Here is a 21692-nt window from a genome sequence, read left to right on the forward strand (position 1 = left end):
AATCAATTTGAAATTCATTTGCAATGTTCATCGATCAAATTTGAGGATAAAAATATTAATCAAATAGCCTTGATTATAAATACATGAACGAAACACCAATTTCTGTGTACCAAATGTTCAAACATAAGGCAGAAAATCCAAATTTAGGAAATAAAATGAAATTTCATTTTCAATTTCCAATCAAGTAAACCATCGATCATAATCAACATCAATATTAATGTAACAGGAGTTATACATATATATATAAATAAGAAGTATATACATGTTGAAAATTGAAGTATACACAAGTTCAAATTGAAGTATATACAAATACATATAAGTACAAGCATGTAATATGTATATGTGTGTATAAATAAAAATGAGGAGTACATATAAAATGTGTGTGTGTGTATAGATATACATATACAAATACTCCTCATTCAAAGAAAACATGATTACACTTCAAAACCAACCCACCAATTTCCTTTAAATTTTCCATTCTCATGAGCGCACCATGGAAATAAGGCCTCGTTATAAAAGAAATTTCACGTGACCGGTAACCAGCAGGATCCGTGTATCCTGCGACAGGTGTATCATTACCGCAACAAGCTCGCTGACAAACGGCAGGAAGAGCGTGTCGTCCACGCTGGCTACGAAGAGCGCTCGGTGAAACATATTGCCGATAGAGAGCAATGAATTTCACACTGACCTACAGGAAATGACGAAGAATGTGCGGGATATAATTGCGGCCAGCGTGGTATCGTGTATTACGCGTAATACACGTCCCGCGTTACCACGGTCGAACGATTGCGCTCAGTAGAGCAGAAATCGGTAAGGCGAGTGCACACTCGCCTCTTCTTTTTCTCGAGTTCGTCTTCGCATCGTCTTGGACCAAACTGGAACGACAAAATTTCGACGAATCGTGCGGGGCTCGTGCAAGTCAAGGTCCGTATAATTTTCTGCCCGTTAGCCCGGGATTAACCGGAGGGAAAGATCGAATCGGGCAGCCTAACGCTCTCGCAGGAAGAAATTAATCTCGAGGATCGAACATATGTATACACGTCGGATTGGCCCGTGATTATTATTACTCCGGAAGTGTCTGGCCGATATGAGAAAACGTAATCCGCACGAGCAAATTGTTCGTGGCAAATTCAGACTCGGATGAAAAATTGGAACGCACGAAGCGGAGGAACGTGCGGCGACAGGTGAAACGTTCTGGCGAGTTCTCTGTTCTTTGCGTGGGTACTTTGATTCGAAACGTATGTATAAAGTATGTATTATACAGATCTGTGTTTTTATACGGTTTTACGATTAAACGATTTCGAAGTCTCTCGGGAGTTATGATTATTTAATTCTTTTTTACATTATTTAATTATTTATTTTATTCTTATCTCTTTGACCTTTTACAAAGTGTCTTGGATCGATCAGTTTTTCGCAAATGATGACTCCGTTCAACTCTGATTTTCTTTTCCAAATTCCAAAAAAGGTTCTAAAGAAATATTCTATATGTTGTATAGTGATATAATCACGAGCAAAAAAATCGGAAGTTTCAGAAGAGCCTCAATCTTATCATTCGCAATACAATTACAGACCTTTTCTCTGTATGTGCATACTTATTTCTTTCTTTTATTTTCTTTGCGTGATATTATAAATATATTTAATATTATATATACATAATTATTATAAATATATTTAATATACGATATTATAGATATATTTATATATAAAAGTAACTTAAAATTAAAGTAAAAGTTCTTTATTCTCAATCGTACGTTTCTTTATCTCTATTTATGTACTACGTGCTAAGATGAGCCTCTTCCAAGAACATTAATCTTGAGTATTACCGTATCGAGGTATTACTATATTATTAAGACTTTTTAACGATTATATAAGACTTTTTCTCACGGAAATTACGAAGCAACATTTGTTGCTATTACATTAATTGTTTCTTTGACTTTTTACAAAGTTCCTCAGATCGATCAGTTCCTTCCAAATGGCCATTTTTCAAATGATCACCTTTGAAAATGCTATTACAAATTCTCACGATTGACAATCAAACTTTTAAAGAAAAATACCAATGAATCATCGACCATTTATTATATTTATACGTTCTTTTATTATATTCATGTATTTTTTTACGTTGTATAACAGATCTATATCATTTAGTGTATGAATGAGACGATTTGGCTCAGTAGACTCTCATCAATCTATGTATCGAACATCAAAAAAAATCACATGCTACAAACACTTCATATAATAAAAATTACCAAAATATATTGGAAAATGAATCGTTAACTTCTCACGTGCTATAAACACTTCATTATTCATTTACCGTGTCCATAGTCCACGTATGCACAAGACAATTTAGCTTAATGGCCTCTTATCAATCCAAGTGCTCAACACAAGTAAGAGACTTTCTTTTATCCAAAAGAAACCACGCTAACAAACGTGTAGCTTCTTGTAACTACACCTCACGCGCTCTAATTGACTGCAAGTAGCATTATCACGTTCATTATCCATTCATTGAAACGAGTTTATCCATGGAAAACAGTACGAAACTAGATCCCTAGCTATCACGATAGTTTCGCGATCGTCACCAGAGGCTGATTTATAAAGTCGTTCTCGAACGAAACGAAACGAAACGATATATTATTATTACTGCTTTCCCCGATCGCGTTCGCCAATTTATCACATTTGGGAAATAAACGGCGAGAAAGGAGGGTACGTACTTTGTATCGCGACTGAAACGATTTCGAAACTCGCGTAAACGCGTCTCTCGGACGCTTACCGTTTTGATCAATCGCCAGCACGTTTCGTCTGCAATTTGCATAATTCGATCCTTCTAATTGGCTGACGGTTGAACGATCGGCCGATCTTCGTTATCACGATTCAGCTAGTTCTGAGCAGTTTTCAAGCTTTTTTAGAAGATCGTTCATTTCTTTGAAATTTCAATATTGTAATAATATGATAATTTATAATTATAATTATAATTATGATTTATGTTTGTATCATTATTTATATTGTGTACCGCGTGAATAATAATAATGATAAATAGTTAAAATTATAAAAATATATAATATATAAATAAATAATTATATATAAATTATATATGAATATATAATATATAAATAATTAAAATTATAAAATTATAAAATATATTACGTATATAATAGTTTCATTTAAATCCAAGGTGTAGACTATGTGTTTATTATTATTATTATCATTATATTTACATTATAAATTATATATCATATATTATACAAATATATATAATAATATATAATAATAATAAATATAATTCTAATTGTAATAAAGATTTCGATGGAACCTTTTCTCGAATCGCATTCTTGGAACGTTCAAACAGAAAAAAATAAAGAAAGAATTTGGTCGAATCGCGATTTCGAGGACAGTAAAACACTGTGTAATTTATCGGCGAGCTGTTTCTCTTCACAGACTCGTTCACGATTTTTTTTCTAGCTACTTTATTATAGCATGCAAAACGGAAGGGAAGAAATGAAAATTGAAGGGTTAAAACAACTCTTGGAAAAGAATCAAATAATAATAATAAAAGATACACGTAAAAAGAAAGATATAGATTGAAAAAAAAAAAAAAAAAAGGGAGAGCAAATGCTACATTTTCTCAAATTGAAAGATTGTTTTGTCCAAAGATTCAGTTCTGTCCAGATTTGTTTTGTCCAAAGATTCAGTTCTGTCCAGATTTATTGTGCCCAAAGATTCAGTTCTGTCGGAGAAGATCAAGATCAAGATGTTGTAAAAATCCAAGCAACGGACCGTGTCTCTCTCGCAGTACAGAATTAATAACGCAATTAAACAAAGCGCGAAGCATCACCAAGTAGCATCCATCCACGGATAACACCCACGTGCGCTCGTGCGAGTAGCGCGTTATGAAAGCGACTTACTACCACGAAACAGGTCAACGTTAACGCGAGAATGAATCAAACAAGCTCGTTAATCAACTACCTTCTAAAGTTTCTATCGGACTGGGATCTTGGACAACGGTGAAACGGTTGCTGGACGATTGTGTTCCCCAGGCTTTCTACTTTAATCTCTCGCTTCGCGGCTAACGTGCTAATAAAATCGAGCATTGTCTCGCTGCCTCCTGCGGTTTCGAGTCGAAGACAGAAGGAAAGAAAAAAAAAAAGAGGGCAAAAGTACTGAAAAAAAAATTGATAGATGTGTTTAATAAATTGAATTAGTGAAAGCTGGCATTGAAATATTTGAAGTGAAACCGCGATAGATTGCTCGACTCTGATGTGAATGCGAAATGGATTAATTTGCTCCCTATTCGAAACAGACAGATTAATACATTTTGCCTTGACACGTCGATTCTACTTGCTAATTTTCAATTTTTAATTCCATCGACTTTTATTTACTGTTCCCCGATTTTTTAATATCTATTTTATTATTTCGGAGAATTTATCAAGTCTGTTAATGAGATTTGGTATTGGCCGATGACTTTGAAACAGATCGTTCAAAAAATTCTGTTTTTCTTCGATTATATTTAATTTTTAATCCATTTAATTATCTATTATTTTACCGGTTCGTCAATTTTATATAATTTTCGATTTTTAATATTTTGTTTCATTCGGAGGATCAATTAGATTGTTATTAATAAAACTTCATGCTAGATAATTAAAAGCAGATCACCCCAAGCATGTGTTGTTTTCTATTAATTCTAGAGTTTTTATTGATTCTAAATTATTTTCTAATTTTCTTATACTTGATACAATAGTAAATTCGTTTCTAGATTGCTATTAATAAATCTTTGGCATTGATAACTTTAAACTAGAGACAGATCACACAGTTTGCTACCGTTTTGCTTTCCAGCGATTCTGTTTAATTTCGAATTTTTGCAATTATTTTCCAATTCTTCACATTCTTACGTTCAGTGTAATAACAGGTTTGTAAAAAATTACCTTTAATTTTTAACGCTTATTTTATTTAAAGATTGGATTTGTTAGATTTACGTGAGATAACATTCCTGTGCGATTATCAGTTCTCACGATATTCAAATCGGGTTTAAATGAAAATTCAATTCAAGGCCAAATGCTGCCTTGCTTTACAGAGGCAGAATTATGTCAGAACGAAGCTCGCGGTAAAATTAACTGTGAATTCACCGTCTTCTGGCACGTGTATGCGTATCGCGAATTACGAACTACGCAGCGAGTAGAAAATAAAACTATCGATAGTCAGAGGCATTGGCGATGCCATTCCTTTTAAACTTTTATATCAATTCGATTGATCTGAGAATAACGAACAATTTTGTCATATTAGAACTAGAATATGAATTAGAATTCTAAATGAAAAGAATAGTAAATGAAATGTCCAAATGAGAGAAATAATAAAAGTATATGTATATAATGAGAAAAATCGTATTAATCTCTGTGATATACTAAAAATTATTTGAATCTCCAAAAACGAACTGCTGTAAACCCCCAAAAAATTCTTATGAAAAATAATGAATCGGTCATTATTACCACTCTGATAATCTCCGTATCATCCAGAACCAAATCGAATTCATGCCATAGTTCGGAAATTGAATCTGGTAAAAGATGCTTTGTGTTCAATTCAGTTTAAAAAATTTTAAACTTTCCGAAATATCCTAAAAATAATAAATTAATCATTCTTGTCATTCTGATAATCCTGCTATTAAATTATTAAATTCCACAGAATATTCATAACATAATTCTTAAATTGAATCTAAAAAAAAAAATGCACGGTCTTATTTAATTTAATCTAAAAACATTTCAAATTCCCCGTAAACTTCTCTTTATCTCCAAAAATCTACTTTGCAGTGAACCTACAAAATTTCAATGAAAAATAGTGAATTAACAACAGGTAATCCCATTATTAAACAAATAATATGCCACAGAACCAATTTAAAAAATTCGAAATTTTTCAGACGAAGACAAAAGAATTATAAGCAGTAACGACAAACTCGTTCGCGAATGCAGATACAGATCCAGAAAGATGTACACGTATTCAGAGAACTCGCGTCATGCGATTCTCGTTTCACGTCATGCTAAATCGCTTTTTATACACTATAATAAAAGGACTCTGACAGAATGAAATTCGTCGACAGAGCAAGAGACTCGAACGAAAGAACCTGTTCCTAGGTAAGTCGGTCTTAACGAAACGAATACAAAGAAAAAAATGTGAGCAATCGATTTTACAGATAACGGAACACTGATGGATGAAGAATACGGGATGATATCAGAGATCGAATGTATTTGCACCGAAATGTGAAAAGTATTGTAAAGTATTTGAACAGTTATTACATTACGTGTAAAACGTTATGCGAAACGTTTTGAAATTTTAATTTCCATAATTTTTACATAATTTCAATTATCAATAAATTATTGTTATTAGTAAAACAATTATTATATGTAGACAGAAATTTGTTTCAGCCACTAGATATCAGAAAAAGTCCACTTTCAATATTTTTTGGAATTATTTGCATTCTTGGTATCTATAAATACTTCATCATTGGAGTATTATAAAAATCCGTAATCGAATTAAAAAGTGTAAGAAAAAGCCTGTGAATGTCAGATATCAAATTCCCCGTCACTATAGTACATTCTACTTGAAAATAAAAAATAACATCATATTAGGCAAAATAATAATCATGTGCAAGTAACCTAGGGACAAAATTAGTGAACTTGACGATGAATGATAAGTTTTCCTTCTCCCTTCAATTACGATTATATTGATAAAATTCGAATCCAATCAAATTATAAGATATAAAGCTTGTAGCATATGTCTACTAAAAAATTAATATACAGCATGAATAATCATTTGAAGTGTATAAATAAATGTCAAAGATGATCTCACTGAATATTGAAGCTTCTAATACTTTTGTGAACTCTCTTGCGAAATATCTTGTGATTTGTCTATGTATGTTCCAGATTTATCTCAAACTTGACAAACGTAATTCTGACACAGAAATACGACGTATTGAATGAAATGTTAAAATGTTTCATGTAACACGCAAAAGTGATATATTCGTAAAAAGGTTTTGCAGTTGTTCAAATGAGCAATCATATGTCACACGAAAGAAAGAACGGAAGTAGACGAAAATTAAAATAAATAGAAACTAAAATTAACGAGAAGGAACAAGATCTGAGATCGAGTAATACTAAATAATGTTCAGTGAATTGAAACTTGAAATTTTAGTAATGAAATAAAGTAGGTCGTAGTAACATCAATTCATATCGAATTTTGCTACTTTCGAACAGTTAAAGGAAAAAAAAAAAAAAAAAGAAAAGAAGAAACAGAGAGAAAACAATCTGGAAAGTTACTTTCTTTGCATGAAATTCCTAAATTATGCTGTTGAATGAAAGAAGTAGTAGTAATAAAAGTCAGTTACAAATATATCTTGTACGTACAGTGAAAATCATTGCACAACTGTTTATAATATTAGAAAATTTAAATTTTCATACATCTGAATTGCACATTTTTTAACATAGAATAGTAACATTCGTCGAGACATCCTTTTCCTGCCCAACAGAACGAAACGTAACTAAGAATAAAGCAAAGATTAGCTTCCAATTAATTTTGTCAATGAATCTTCAGATAAACTATATAGACCAAAATAAAACCAAAAAATTAGGCAAAATTCAACTTCAAGAACTCGATTAAAAAACAATTTTAAGAGCATAATGAAAATAAAGCTGGGAATAATAATAAATAATAGGAAATTATTTTTCAAATTCATCGATGAATTTTCAAGTGAAATACTTCGAGAGCTAGAATAACTTTGACAGCGCAATGAAAAGTAACGAGAAATAAAACGAGGATTAGCTCGAGACACCTATAAACAAAATAAAATCTAGCCTTTTAATTTTTAAACGAACTAGAAAAAAATAAACAGTCCGTATAAAATAACGAGTTGTTTAATATTCGTCCGGACGTTTCGATCAAGTTGTTTCGTTCGTTGTTTGAATGTTTCGGCGTGACATTTAAAAAGGATTTACGGGTGGAAGGATTCATACATAGGGAAGTTTACGTACAGGTATCATCCGGCTGATCCTTCGCGATAATCTGCTTGTACGCGTAACAGGTATCCGGTGCATCTTTCCTGACGTTGCTCTCCTCTTTTGCGAACATCATCGCGAATCACGATTTACTTTCCACGCGAAAAGTCAGTTAACTGTTCATCGCGCTGGTTGCACTTTAATTGTTGGACTAATCTATCGTATCCGCTATTTAATTTAAATTTTCCAAGACTTGTTCCCCTTTTTAAGAGTGTTCCATTTTTTTTTTTTTTTTAATTTTTAATTTTCTTTCAGCAGCCAATTTTAAACAGGATTCTTCATTGGGGAACACCAACTTCTTCCGTTTAAATCATTTATTTTCCAACTACTCTCCAATCTACTTTCAAAACTCTCGAACTGCTATAACTCCACGAACACCACACAAGTCACGTCGTTGATCTTTCTCAGACCAACCTGAACCTTCACATTGACAACCACCGAACGAACGTAATAAATGAAAATTCCCGGGATTAAGGCACGAAGCGATCGAGAGGAGTCAGTCAGTTTCCGGAAACGTCAGGCGACGCGTGGCGGATCAGCTGTAGGGGCGGAAGCGAGGGCGAGCCACGAGGAGCAAAGGCCGCGACTCGCGGCGAGAAAACCGAGCTACTGACCGTGGTACACGCGGCGAACGATTCTTGCGGCAAACTCGAACACGAACGCGGCCGAGCATCGATTCGTGAGGTTCCGTCGGCTACGGTGCTTCTTATAAGGTGAGATCCAAAGGTGCCACCGATAGTGCACGCGTCCTGAAACGCGCCTCCTACGCGAGTGCACCCACACGCAACGCGTGGATTACGCCGCGGTCGACCGCGACTGCCCTAATCGTATTTTTCCTCGGGGCAAGACTTCGTTCATTGGCTCGAGAAAAAAAGAAGAAGCTTGGCCCAGTTATATATATATATATATATATATATATATATATATTTTTTTTTAAATACTAGAATTACCGACTAAAATTTCCATAAAAAGATGGAAAATATCTTTATTGATACAAGAAATTAGGCAAGCTTTTGATTCACACGTTTTTCGAAGGATCGTTTAAATTTTTAGAAACACGTTGTTGTTTCATGTCTGTGAAATTTCTAACAAAAACTGATCGTCTTGACTATTTTAATAGTTCTAGCGTTCACCCCTTCCGCGGACCATAACGAGTGACCGAACCTTATAAAATTAAGATTTGTTGTTTTCTTTTTCTTTTGAACTCGTCGGTACACGATATCACTGGATAGAAATTATTAAGAATTAATAAACTTATCCTTTTTCTTTTTTTTTCTTGGTTTACATTTAAATATAAAAAATGAAAGAAAATGTTGCAATTTGGACAAAAAATTGACATGTGTGTCCCTCATTTTTCCAACTTAACTTGTCAGACTGGCCGAATGGTAAAAATGATAAAAAGTCAATATGTACGATGGAAAAATAAATAGTTAAATTTGCAAACTCTTTTTTGTTGATATTACTGATAATAAGTGGAATAAATTTTCTATTCTCAATTGCGTGTCAGATTTACAGAAATCATACGTGTAAGTATGTAACATAAATATTCCACGTGTAAGTCAATTTTGTATTGTAATTTTAAAAATAACTGAAAAAAATACACAATATGACAGACTTGACACGTAATTCTGGTATATTTTGTTATCAAAAATATCGAAAGTACGTGAACAGAAAAGTACAAGTATATATAAATAGGAAAATACTTGTACATGACATTTTATTAAAGAAAAAGTATGTCAAATTGACGAACGAGGGTTAATGGACAGTAAACGAGGCAGAATTGGATCTCCTCGTATACTTTTCTGGGCTAATACGCTTGGAAAGATCGATGTTAAGTCCATTTTGGTCTTAAGTGAATCGTGTTTTGCAATCGATCATACTTGAAAGTGAGTATTTAAATTGCGTTTAGATGAAGAAGTTGTAACAACTTTCGTTGGATCATTTCCGATAATTTTTCAATGCAAGAACATTCTTTTCTAAATTTGATTTTTAAATTTCATTGTTGTATCTACAAATTTTGCAAGTCAGTGTGAGTTGACCTTTTGCCCCTCTAAATATAAACCTGAATAAATGAATATAAACATGAATGTTAGTGATACGAATCTGATTATTTTTTAGTTAATCAAGATTTCTTAGTTTTGTGAATTTTACCATATTGTTTCAATACTGTGTACTCTCCTCAAATATTATTTAAATATTAAATGAATAAGAACAGATGAATATTAAAAGATACAATATTGTTTTTCATATAGATGTATTATTATCGTTAAAGAACTATTCATTAATCCATTTTATTATCATATATGCCATCGTTATTTTATTTCATGTTTATTTCATTGAATTTTTCAACATTGTAGACAGTTTTTACAACAATTTTATGTAAGAAATATTTCATTTTCAAATGTCCAGAGACGTCGTGAAGCTTTTCTTGCACAATTTTAAATTCCATTCTATTATGTTCAGTAATACTAATCTCGAAAACTAGTGCACAACTGCGACATGGGCAATAAAGAAGAAAGACAAAGAAACCAGATCTCATGTAAAATCGATTATTTATCGATCTGATTCTAATCTACCATTCAAACATACCATCTGAATCAAACATATTATCACAGATTAAATATTTAAAAAATCTGGCGTCAAATCTCCTCGACGATGTGCGCAATTTTAAACGGAAACGACGGTAAGACCGTGTGCAATCGAAGTCATTATTTTCCTCGCTTAAAAGCTACTTGTTCTAGCAATTAAGAAAATTAGTTCCGCTGCCAACACGGAATACGTTTCTAGATGTTTCATGCTTGAAGCGAATAAGTTGCCGCAAGGAATGTCTATTCGTCGATTTAATAGCATTTAGCTGTTGGGTATCCGATGCAACGGGATTAATTAATGCAATTAAAAGAAATATATATGCAACGAATAAGTCAGATTCTACAATTTCATTTGAAATCTTCCGCGAGTAATAAGTTGCATTCCTGAAGAAGAAAATATGTTAAACTCGTCGCACGCATACTTCACGATCTATTCGTTTATCTACAAGCATTGCAACAAAAAAAAAAAAAAAAAAAAAAAAAAAAAAAAAAAAAAAAAAAAAAAAAAAAAAAAAAAAAAAAAAAAAAAAAAGGAGTTACGAATATCTGCCGTACGAAAATTTGAAAGAAAATCGAAGATCGAAATGATGCATAAACGCTAGCGATAAACGAAAATATTCTCTGTAGGTGATAAAAGAAACAAAAGAATAATTAGCAAAAAGCAAAAACAAAGCAGAGTTTATTATAAATAATAATTACAATATATGTGAACGGTAATACAAGAGTCGACTAAAAACTGAAAATACTCTAAAGTTTTTCGCTGCAACGAACGAAAGATTTGCAAGAGAAGTATTAACTAGATGCTAAGTTATATAAACGAACGACGTTGAAAAAGTTCTTCTTCTGTCATCAATTGATTTTTAAACAAACAAAGGAAACGTCATCGATCCGCTTTCGAGTAAACTCGTAAGCCTTTCTCAGAAAAAGATCTCACATTTTATCGAAAGTCAAATATTTAATCTCCCGCGTTTTTTTTTTTTATATCGTTTCAATGACGCTTAGAAATAAAACATTTTACGTAACGTAAAGTCGTTACTAATTACTCGTAATGGACATTAATGTGCAAATGCAATTCGCTATTTAGCATGCAGCTGATTTAGCTTGTAGGTTCAGGCTAATTTACACATGCAATTGCACGTGTTATCTTCAAGTTATATAAAGATCGTTTTAAATATCGTTTTAAATACATTGCTTTTGCTCGCAAGTCATCGTTTAAATAACGTTTAAATAATCACTGACTTTTCGAGATTTCAACGTATATATTATACTATTTGAGCAAACGTGTCGCAATTCAATTGTCAATTACATTGTACATATTACGAACGGTTTGACTCACTGGTTGTTTCTTTTACAATTCTCTAAATTCTAGAATTAAGATTTACGATCGATGACACTGAACATTGCATCAAATGCGTACACTTCTCAGAAATTTCGAAGTACATCGAGAGGGAAGAATGCGCATTTCTGCAACATGCTATAATACTTAAATATCAGTCTTTATCAGCAATTGACTTACAATAATATTTACACGCTGATTCGCGAAGCAACGTTTAACTTAACTAAAATCCGTCGGTTTTTTCCCCTCGTCACTCTTGTAAAACATGATTTTGTAAATATCCTCGAAAATGAATTCCATTCGATTGTACCAGCAAATCATTTGAACATCGTGAATAATTATCGTAAGCTTGAAAAATTCCATCGTAAAATGTGCAAAGAAAATCATCGAATTTTGAAAGGGACAATATACTACTCTAGTTCTGTATATTAAATTTGAAAGCAGTTCTCATGGTTGAGAACCAAGTAACAATAATAATTACGAAAGAAGTAAAAACACAAGCCCGCTTAGGGCAGTGACTAATACAACGGCCATGTACGACAGCGATATAGAAAACGATCGACGGTCAATTTGATTGTTGTACTCACCGCGAACTTGTTTCACGTATTTTTCGCTTCGGAAAGAATTGCTGACGGACTCCAGCAACGCGTGCAGGCATCGCAGATTTTCGCTACACGCGCACTGCACCTCAGTCTACAACAGGAAAAACTTGCGTCAGTCTGTTGTCGCAATGATCGAACGTAAAAAGCAACATTCCCAGAAATGAAGTCGAAATTCAGCTTTCATTTCTGCCATTATGTTTAGGTGCCAATAAAACAGAAAGGAGTGTAACTTTTTACTTGCGTTCGCGCAGTGCGCGAAATACTTGAAAGAATTTTGTGAAAAGAAAATAAGAATGGAATACAGTGACGCGTATAAATTTTGTGAGTAAAATTGATGTGCCAGGTCGTTGCACACGAAGTTTCATAATTTCACAAACGGGTGAAATTATTTTGTATTTAAAACTTGAGGTTACTTAAACGTAAAATAATTTAACATGAGTTTGAAAGTTATTGTTTTTCTGTAAATTTTAAATATTAAATTTCAGCGTTTGAGTTTATATTTTCAATTTTATTCTTAATTTTGAACATTATCACTTAATACTTCTACGTTAACGAGAATCGTATTAATAAATTAATGAGGTTTTCATTAACAAGGAACATTAAAAGATAATGTTTAAACCTTATCTTTTATATGGAAGTACATAGAAATTTTTGACAGTGTAGTTGAAATGTATGCATGATATATTGTTCACGTATCAATCAGATTCTTTTAAAGAAACGCGTTATTTTAATGCAAATAATTTTCTTCCGTTTGTACAACGACTTAAACTTAAAGAAATATTAACTTAAACGTTGGAAAGGATGGGTGTCTTGTTTCAATATGCAATTCTTTATCTTTATTAATTATCATTATTATAAATGTTATGGAAATTTGTCGTTTATTGTAAAATCAAGCAGACGCAGCAATTTTATCGTTAAAAACAAAAGCAATACATAAAAAGTACACAAGCAATTACATGTAAAAAAGATTAAGAAAATGTATTTCACATATGCATTATGGTATACACAGTTTATTCTTTACCCTTATTAATAATTAATAATTCATATGAAATGCTTTTTCTTTGATTTAATCACCTGTTAAATTAATTACAATCGTAAAAAATATTGTACACGACTGCATACATCTGCGTATAACATTAATACAGGTGCAAATGACCTTACTATAAATAAAAGCTTGAAAAGAATCTTAGGAATCTTAACACATTGTATGTAGGACTATCTTGCGTGCTTTAACGCACGTGGCATGGACTATTAATATTATTTTATAATTTTATAATTTTATAATTTTCGATGCATTACAGATTCTAAAATTTCTTAGTTAAATCTATCAACATCTATAAATCTTATAAAAAAAAATAGCTTTACTTATCTATCAACATTTATAAATCTTATAAAAAAAAATAGCTTTACTTATCTATCAACATTTATAAATCTTATAAAAAAAAAATAGTTTTACTTTGTCCGGTTGCTTAAAAAACAGTTACGCGATACGTTAAAAATGTTTATCACAGTCCACGAAAATGTACTAATTCCCGCTAGTTTACTATTTCCTGCTATTTTATTATTTCCCGCTATTATGCTATTTTCTGCATACAATGTAGTAAGAAATAATTAACCAAACTCAACACAAAATACCAAAGTCTACGTACGTAATCTTCTGCGCCGTTGCATGATCTTGAAAACAAATTTTCGGCGAGAGATAATTGACACTGCGACTTTTCAACTAAATTCCGTATGTCCTCGATATCGCTGTCGCTGTCCTCTGTGGTATCGGTTATTTCCTACAACAAGTTTCAAATTTCTTTTTTAAAAGTTCTTCCACATTATGTCTCATTACAATATTAAGTCTACTTTTAAGCTAATTTATTAACTAAGGAAAGGAAGTTGATGATTACTATTAAGGAGTCTTGGAAATTTTGAGAGCAATGACTTGAGAACGTAATTAGTTAATAGATACTGAGGTTGAGGGGTATTTTCGTCTTGTGTTACCACTGGCGTTCGTTCGACTCAAGGACGAATGGTCGAAACATAGTTACCGTCAGTTATCTGATTTATTGACCGAGATAACGAATTGTTGCTATTGCACGTGGAAATGGGTTTAAAAAACGCGACACGAGCACGATCAATGAAAATTGAACTTAATGCAATCGATTTTTAATTCACTGTACACGACAATTTATAAATTCCCTTCATGAATAGTATGATGTTGACCATTTGCTTTCATTAAATTTTAATACACTTTGAAAGTCACTACTTTTGTAGTAAATGAAAAATATTTTTCACGTGTGTGTGTGCGTGTGCGTGTGTATGTGTAAATATTTATTCACCGATGTGTGTAATTCATAATAATTTCTGCTCAATATCTGCCATTAAAATCTCGCGCCAGATACAATTTGCGAGACATCTCTGGCAGCGACTGTATCTGTAATTACATCGTTTATCCTCGTTAAGACATTGTCAACGAAGAGACGCGTTCGTCTCAAAGAAGGCTTGACAAGACACGGCGAGAGAAATTCAACGAAAGAGATGCCACTGTGCGAAAGAACATTTCTTCTCAAGGTGGTAATATTGTACTACACGAACGACCACGTTGAATAGAAATTACTATCCAATGATTACATTTGAGTTACACTGGAGATGAAAAGAAAAGAAACTCGAGCATATCTATGCAAGGTAATAATTCGGCGTGGGGTTGCGAGATAGTAATGAATTTATTGCAAAGATCAAAGTCACTCGATGGTTGGAGAGACAAAATCAAAACTTTTATTTGCTGCGGAGGGATTACATTCACCGTACAGCAATACACAAACAAAACGATTCTTTATTTTTCCATTGGAAATGAGATACTACAACGTAAAGGGAAACGCAACGAGTAAACTACGACGACCGGTATATACTGTCAAATTCTGTAAAAACTCGAGACATGATCTCATTACTATTGCGTCGAGGCAATCGATTGATCTCACTGGGAACGTGAACATTTGGTGCGGATAATGGGGACTATTGTATTATTCTATTCTTAATATGAACAGATACCAATGTCGATTTTCATTGTACAAATATTGATTCATATGAGATTCCACATACTGACTCATAATATGTTCAAGATAATGGAAATCTGTATGCAAAGGTATGGCAGATGTAGTGTTACAGAAAGAATATGGACACTTGGTCAAGAAAGAATAATAGAATGGAACGTACATGCATGCGTCTTCTCGCTAGCGGCGAACTACTAGCGGGCATCGCACTCATACTTGATGCACAATCTGACTGACTATCGAGGAAGTTTCTGTAATCGTCTCCAAACTCCAATAATCTTCGTGCAGTTTCTATATCTGGCGCTTCGCTGTATGGCTCGCTCATGTATTTCTCCTGTTGAAAAATGATCAATTTAAGAATAAAACGACTGATGCCGTAAAACCTAATTACGAACGTCTACACTTCGCGCGTCTAACTGATCACTTGTACGAATTAAAATTAAAGGTTAGCAATCTCTGATTATCAAAAATTATATACCAACTTTTTAATTACAAAATTATATTCATTTCTTAATTATATACTAATTTTGATTTAAAAAAAAAAAACACAGAAATAAAACTTCTATATAATAAATCTCATCGTCATTCCCAATTCTAATTGCTATGTTTACACTTTATTTTTTTTTTTTTAATTTCGCCAGAAGATGAAAAAAGAAGACAAAACAGAAAACTTTTCGTAGATGGAACCCTGATTATCGGTTACCTGATAATTGTCCCAGGCTTGCTCGGAGAATGAATTGTTCCCGAGGCTGTTCATTTCGATGTCGCTGTCGGCGTTCATCTGCTGGCTGCACAGCTCCTTATTGTTCAATACGTTATCGAAGAGGTTGTCGTCGAAGGCGAAGCGGCCTCGCGTACAGTTTCGTTGCTCCTCGCCCTCGGTCTCGGACGTGGAAGCCACCGAAGTACAGCAAGGTAATCTGAACGGCGGTGTCGGATCGCTGACGATCGTCCTCTCGGCCGAGAGTTGCTGATGGGCAGTGCATCCCGAGAACGAGCCGGACTTCACCAGGGTGGTCAAACGACCGTGACAGTCTCTCGATACGGTGCGCACCGAACGATTTCCGTTCATCTTGCGCGCCGAGCGTTGCTGATTCGACGAGCTGCCGTCACTTCCGGCCGAATGATTCGCATTCACGCCTTCCAAGCTGGAGTCGCTCTTGCGACCCTGTGTCGTGGCAGAACGAAGTGGCAGTGAAAGGAGAGAAACGGAAACGCATGGCGGCGGTTTATAGCATGTAGAACAAATTTTAATCTTACCAGATTCTTCTTGCGTAACCTGCTCTTTTTCCTGCGCAGCGAGCTGTTCCGTACCACGCGGTCGTCGTGGCAAATCATCGACTGCTCCAGTAACGTGGACGTTGAGTTATTGAACGGTTTCCGTGATGCGCTGTAATTTGAAGGGCGACTGAATTAAAATGTCTGGAAGTTCGGATGAGGCAAACCGCGACGTCGCGGTTTTCGACACGCGACCGATTCGAACGATGCTTCGTGCGCGGGACGAACTGACGCGCATGGTTTAATGATATATTATCTTAGGAATAAATTGAAATAAGCTCGACATTTGAAATTTATAACTATGGGAGTGTTCAGAAAAGTTTTCAAACTTCTTTGCAACTATAATTTTTCTCTAGCAATACAGCAATGGGAATAATAATTTCGCTCTACAATCTACTAATCAAGCAATAAAAGATAATTACAAGTACAAATGAAAATGAGAATACTATTATAAATTATTATTATTGCTATTGTAAATAAAAGATAGTACGTACAATCTGATAATAATTTATTCTCAGTGTTGCAACAACTCCGTTTCAATTTTTGTACAGAATCTTCTCAATCTTAGATTTCAAAAGTCGAACAGACTTAATTATTAAACTTCTACATTTATCTTAATTCAACATCGAGGTCTATAAAGATCCCTAAGGCAATTTAAATTAAGACCAAACTATTTTCTTTAATTCGAGTCTCTTTAAATTAAAATTTACTAATGTCAATCGTTCTCCCAATCAAATATTGATCAAACACAAAAGTAAATTAATATAAAATTCTATAGGGTGTTGCATTCCCATGTTGCAAGTTTTTTGACTCTCTGCAATTATCAACTCACGTCGCATCGAGGGACACGGATTTCGTCGGCGGAGTGGCGATCAATTGATGGAGCGCCGTTTCGCTTATGGAGAACTGCGCCGACGAGATCGGGTCGTTGGTTTGATTCAAGCCTGAATTGTTGCCGATCTGAGATATGCAAGATACGCTCCACGGCCTGGGCCCGTTGTTCTTCTGCTTGGAGCGCATCACGACTTTCGGCGTGCTCGGATCCAACATCGGGTGACCCTCGTTCACCGGCGTTTTGTCAGCGTCGTCGAAAATCTCTTGCGACACCGATTGCGACGTGCAGCCCAGCGCACCCTCGAATCTTCGATAAGTCGCAACGCTGCTCTGCAGATCCTCTGACGAAACTGACTGCTTCTCTCCATCGGATTCTTCGCTCGTGTACTCGCTGCTGGCATCCCGGCTATCCAACGGCTGTAATTCGCGTTGATTACAATTGTTACGAAACGTTATAATTCCCCGTCCCCCCTTAGGCCTCGTTACGACTAGCGCGCATGATCAGACGCGGACGATTCGGTTGCTCGATCGTCTGTCTTATATTCCGTCTAGAATTCTTCCTTCCTTTTGGTCCATTTTTTTTTTTTTTTTTTTTTTTTTTTATTTTTTTCCCCTCCTTTTTTTTTTTTTTTTTCTTGTTTTCCTTCTGATACTGATTCTCAACTTTGTGCGAATATTTAACAGAACTTTGTCGTGGACATAAGGAGTCAGAGAAGGTTTATCTCTTTTTTCGATAAGCGCATCACGCAAGTAGCTGATCCGTTTTTCTTTTTTTTTTTTTTCTTTTTTTTCTTTTCGGTCGAATTTCTCTCGGTACCTGTGTCCAGTCGTTTCTCTATCTTTTCACCGATCGGCGGATCGCAAATTCCACCCTTCGACCGAGCAAGGAAAGTCATTTCTGTCGCATCTTTGCGGTTTTGGCGAAACGAACGTTACGTACGTGACCGTGATTGAGCTGGTGAAGGGGTAAGGAGAGAATTACATAAAAGGCACGAACGGAGCGAGTCGCCTATTCGCCCAACCTACGTCCTCCCAGGGTCGTACACCCACGTTCATACTTGGCGCGTATCGTCTCGCGAGCTTATATGGACGATTATGCATGCAGGCGTTATCGCGTGTATATATGTATATATATATATATATATATATATATATATATTTATGTACGTACATATATACACGATGCAACGTTCGGAGGACTCGCGCGCAGGATCGTGTGTATGATTTTCAAGAAATTTTCCATGCGTAGGAATTCTCTCGAATAACGCGGTTATCGCCTGCCGTTTCCGCACGTGTTGCGCTCGCAGAAGAACGAATTAGTAATATGTATATACCGTGTGATTCATATTGAGAGATGAATCATTTTGCGTAGAAACGAGTTTCACTCTCGAGGTGCGAGAGTGAAACCGAGCCACCACCACCATGTATAGGAAATTTCGAATCGAAGTGACACGAGCTACGATAAATATAATAATAACCGTCGCGTAGCTGTTGTTTCCTTCTCTTCTTTTCTAGGATATGTAACGACTGTCGGTTAATTGTAAATTTCGTTTGAAACGCGCAGATCACGAGAAGGAAGGATATGATAAACTGTGGCCGATGAAGAAAAGAGCACGAGCAAGAGTACGAGCAGCAGGAGCACGAGCAAGAAGAGCAAGCGGCTTCGTCGAGGAAGGCGAAAAGAAGCGGCGACGAGGCGGCAGCAGCAATACCAATAAAAAGATCAACACTAGATCTGATGTTAGCGGACATTAACGGTAACTTGGCGGATCTGAGAAGCGAAGCGATGGCGTCGCAGAGGTTTTGTCTGCGCTGGAATAATCATCAAAGTAATCTACTCTCCGTTTTCGACCAACTACTCCATGACGAGTCGTTCGTCGATGTTACGCTGGCCGTCGAGGGTCAGCTACTCAGGGCACATAAGATGGTGCTGTCGGCGTGTAGTCCCTACTTTCAGGTAAGGGGAAGCTAGCTTCGTTCTGCCCCGAGAATCGACAGCGCATCGCGCTGGTAATAAACCCCATCCGTCGGATATTCGAGATATCCTCGTGGAAATGCGTGTTTTCTGTTTGAGGATCCCGATGAATCGCGTTCTAGGACATTATTAATAATTCATTCATTCGGCAGATTAATTCATGACGCGTATTAATAATTCATAAACGTTTTCTTACTCCGGCAGAGAGCCCCCCTGTCGAATCTACAACATCGATCGACAATATTATTTTTTTTTTCCCCCCCCTTTTCTTGTTATGCTTGCAGGCCCTTTTCGTCGGCCACCCCGACAAGCACCCGATAGTCATTCTCAAGGATGTCCCCTACGTGGACATGCGCAGCCTTTTGGATTTTATGTATCGCGGGGAGGTCAGCGTCGACCAGGATAGGCTAACCGCCTTCCTGAGAGTCGCTGAGTCTCTCAGGATAAAGGGCCTGACCGAGGTAAACGAGGACAAGTGTGACCTGCCTAGTATTACCTCGTCGTTGCTTGGCAATCAGAACACGGTACCTCCGCCGCCGCCGAATCTACATAGAATAAACCAAATCGGGCCTCACCACCACGTGTCGCAGAAGAGGATGCACCATATGTCGAGCCATCCTCTTCTTGGTTCGGCCTTATCCGCGCCAAAGAGGAAAAGAGGCAGGCCAAGGAAGCTCAGCGGCTCCTCCGACACGCCGATCAGCGAGATATCGGGCCAGGAGATGCAGTCCTGTTTGGGGACGGATCTCGTCCAAGGTTCCCCAGAAATGATGGAGATGAAGATGAGTATCGACTTTCAGAGCGAAAGCACCGGTAACACTGGTAGAGGCGGAAACGCCGGCACCGCTTCGGCAAGTAGTAACAACGTGAGCAGCAATAACGTCGGCAACTCAGCGTCCACGGGAACCAGTCTGGCCGCTTCCTCCTTGTCGTCGTCGAAAAAGGAGGAACCAACGGAAAATGGTACTGACACACCCGAGTCGCTAACACCTCGCGTCAAACGGGAACCTGAACCAACGCCTAGCACCTCTGCCCAAGGTACGCAATTTTTTTCTTTCTCTTTCTTCTGTTTTATTTATTTTTGTTGCAAGTTAACGTGTCTGTACGTTTTTCTTTTTTTCTTTTTTTTTTTTCTTTTTTCAACTTCAATTTTCAATTGACAATCGTCTGATTATCGATAGTCTGATTGGCTCTTGTTTGTCTGTTAGCCTCGGATGAAACGTTCGCGCGGCCGCACAGTAGACAAGGGAGCGAAGGTTTCAAGCAAGGTAAGGAACACCATTGCCAGCTTACACGATTAACAGTTTACGCCACCTCTCTCAATTATCATCTGAAATTGTATCTGTGAATAATCGAAGTAACACAATGTCATTGCATATATCAAAAATATATACTTTCAAACACGTATTAACTAACTTCGATCGACTTTAACGCATTTTTATTAATATACGAATAATGGTAGCAACCGGGTTTAGTTTTGCTTACAAGTTCACGATCTCGACAATTGCAAGCGGCTGGATGGAAACGATATAACTCTTCAAAGTTTCAAGAGACGTTTCAGTCTTAAGAGAGGTTCGAGGTTCTTTCTGAAAATGTTTGAAATTGATATTTGGACCTCTAAAACGTGTAAAATTTAGCTCTTCACTAATTTGACCGCACTATGTCGTTTCTAGCTAATATATATATATACGTGCTAGCTATGCTTATCGTTAAAAATAAACGACGAGTTCTGTTATCAAGTATCTGCGAATTGATTTACAGAGATTCCGGATAATATTTATTAACTGCAGAACAGATTTTTATTATTAACTGCAGGACAGTGATGTTTGTGTTTTTGTGTCATTAAATGCTCAGGACGAATATTAACTAATTATTAATTAGTAAAATTGAACTTATACCGAAACATTGATATGTAAACAATGTGATCGTTTTGTTAATGACAAATAGAGGCTTACCTGCATATGGATAATTCAGTTTTTATTTTGATTTGAATTACGTGAGATTGAAT

The 21692-nt window shown here is 35.6% G+C and overlaps 2 protein-coding genes and 1 long non-coding RNA gene across 7 annotated transcripts in view; 2 read left to right on the top strand and 1 right to left on the bottom strand.

The window, feature by feature from the left end:
* The window catches only part of LOC122533287, a 46198-nt gene extending 27433 nt beyond the window's left edge, over nucleotides 1-18765 (bottom strand). Inside the window, exons 1-7 of the mRNA XM_043662870.1 lie at nucleotides 18736-18765; nucleotides 17708-18126; nucleotides 16858-16987; nucleotides 16301-16765; nucleotides 15761-15931; nucleotides 14209-14340; nucleotides 12545-12650 (exon numbers count right to left, since the gene is read on the bottom strand). Coding sequence (XP_043518805.1) covers nucleotides 12545-12650; nucleotides 14209-14340; nucleotides 15761-15931; nucleotides 16301-16765; nucleotides 16858-16987; nucleotides 17708-18126; nucleotides 18736-18765 — 1453 coding nt within the window. The remainder of the gene's footprint in view (nucleotides 1-12544; nucleotides 12651-14208; nucleotides 14341-15760; nucleotides 15932-16300; nucleotides 16766-16857; nucleotides 16988-17707; nucleotides 18127-18735) is intronic.
* LOC122533289 lies at nucleotides 725-8941 on the top strand. Of its 4 annotated transcripts, XR_006307672.1 has the most exons (5): nucleotides 725-1238; nucleotides 5796-5838; nucleotides 5903-6116; nucleotides 6176-6249; nucleotides 8289-8941. It is a non-coding gene; the product is annotated as an uncharacterized LOC122533289 (long non-coding RNA). The 4 variants fall into 4 exon arrangements; XR_006307669.1 differs by lacking the exon at nucleotides 8289-8941 and having other exon boundaries at nucleotides 730-1238; nucleotides 6176-7232; XR_006307671.1 differs by lacking the exons at nucleotides 5796-5838; nucleotides 8289-8941 and having other exon boundaries at nucleotides 734-1249; nucleotides 6176-7232.
* A 471-nt stretch (nucleotides 18766-19236) lies between the features above and the next one.
* The window catches only part of LOC122533288 (protein tramtrack, beta isoform-like), a 9564-nt gene continuing 7108 nt past the window's right edge, over nucleotides 19237-21692 (top strand). For both annotated transcript variants that reach the window (XM_043662871.1, XM_043662872.1), the window contains exons 1-3: nucleotides 19237-19666; nucleotides 19969-20722; nucleotides 20893-20952. In XM_043662871.1, coding sequence (XP_043518806.1) covers nucleotides 19448-19666; nucleotides 19969-20722; nucleotides 20893-20952 — 1033 coding nt within the window. In that variant the 5' untranslated portion in view covers nucleotides 19237-19447. The remainder of the gene's footprint in view (nucleotides 19667-19968; nucleotides 20723-20892; nucleotides 20953-21692) is intronic.

Source organism: Frieseomelitta varia, unplaced genomic scaffold, assembly GCF_011392965.1.
Source record: "Frieseomelitta varia isolate USP_RPSP 00005682 unplaced genomic scaffold, Fvar_1.2 scaffold_515, whole genome shotgun sequence".
NCBI classification, from domain to species: domain Eukaryota; kingdom Metazoa; phylum Arthropoda; class Insecta; order Hymenoptera; family Apidae; genus Frieseomelitta; species Frieseomelitta varia.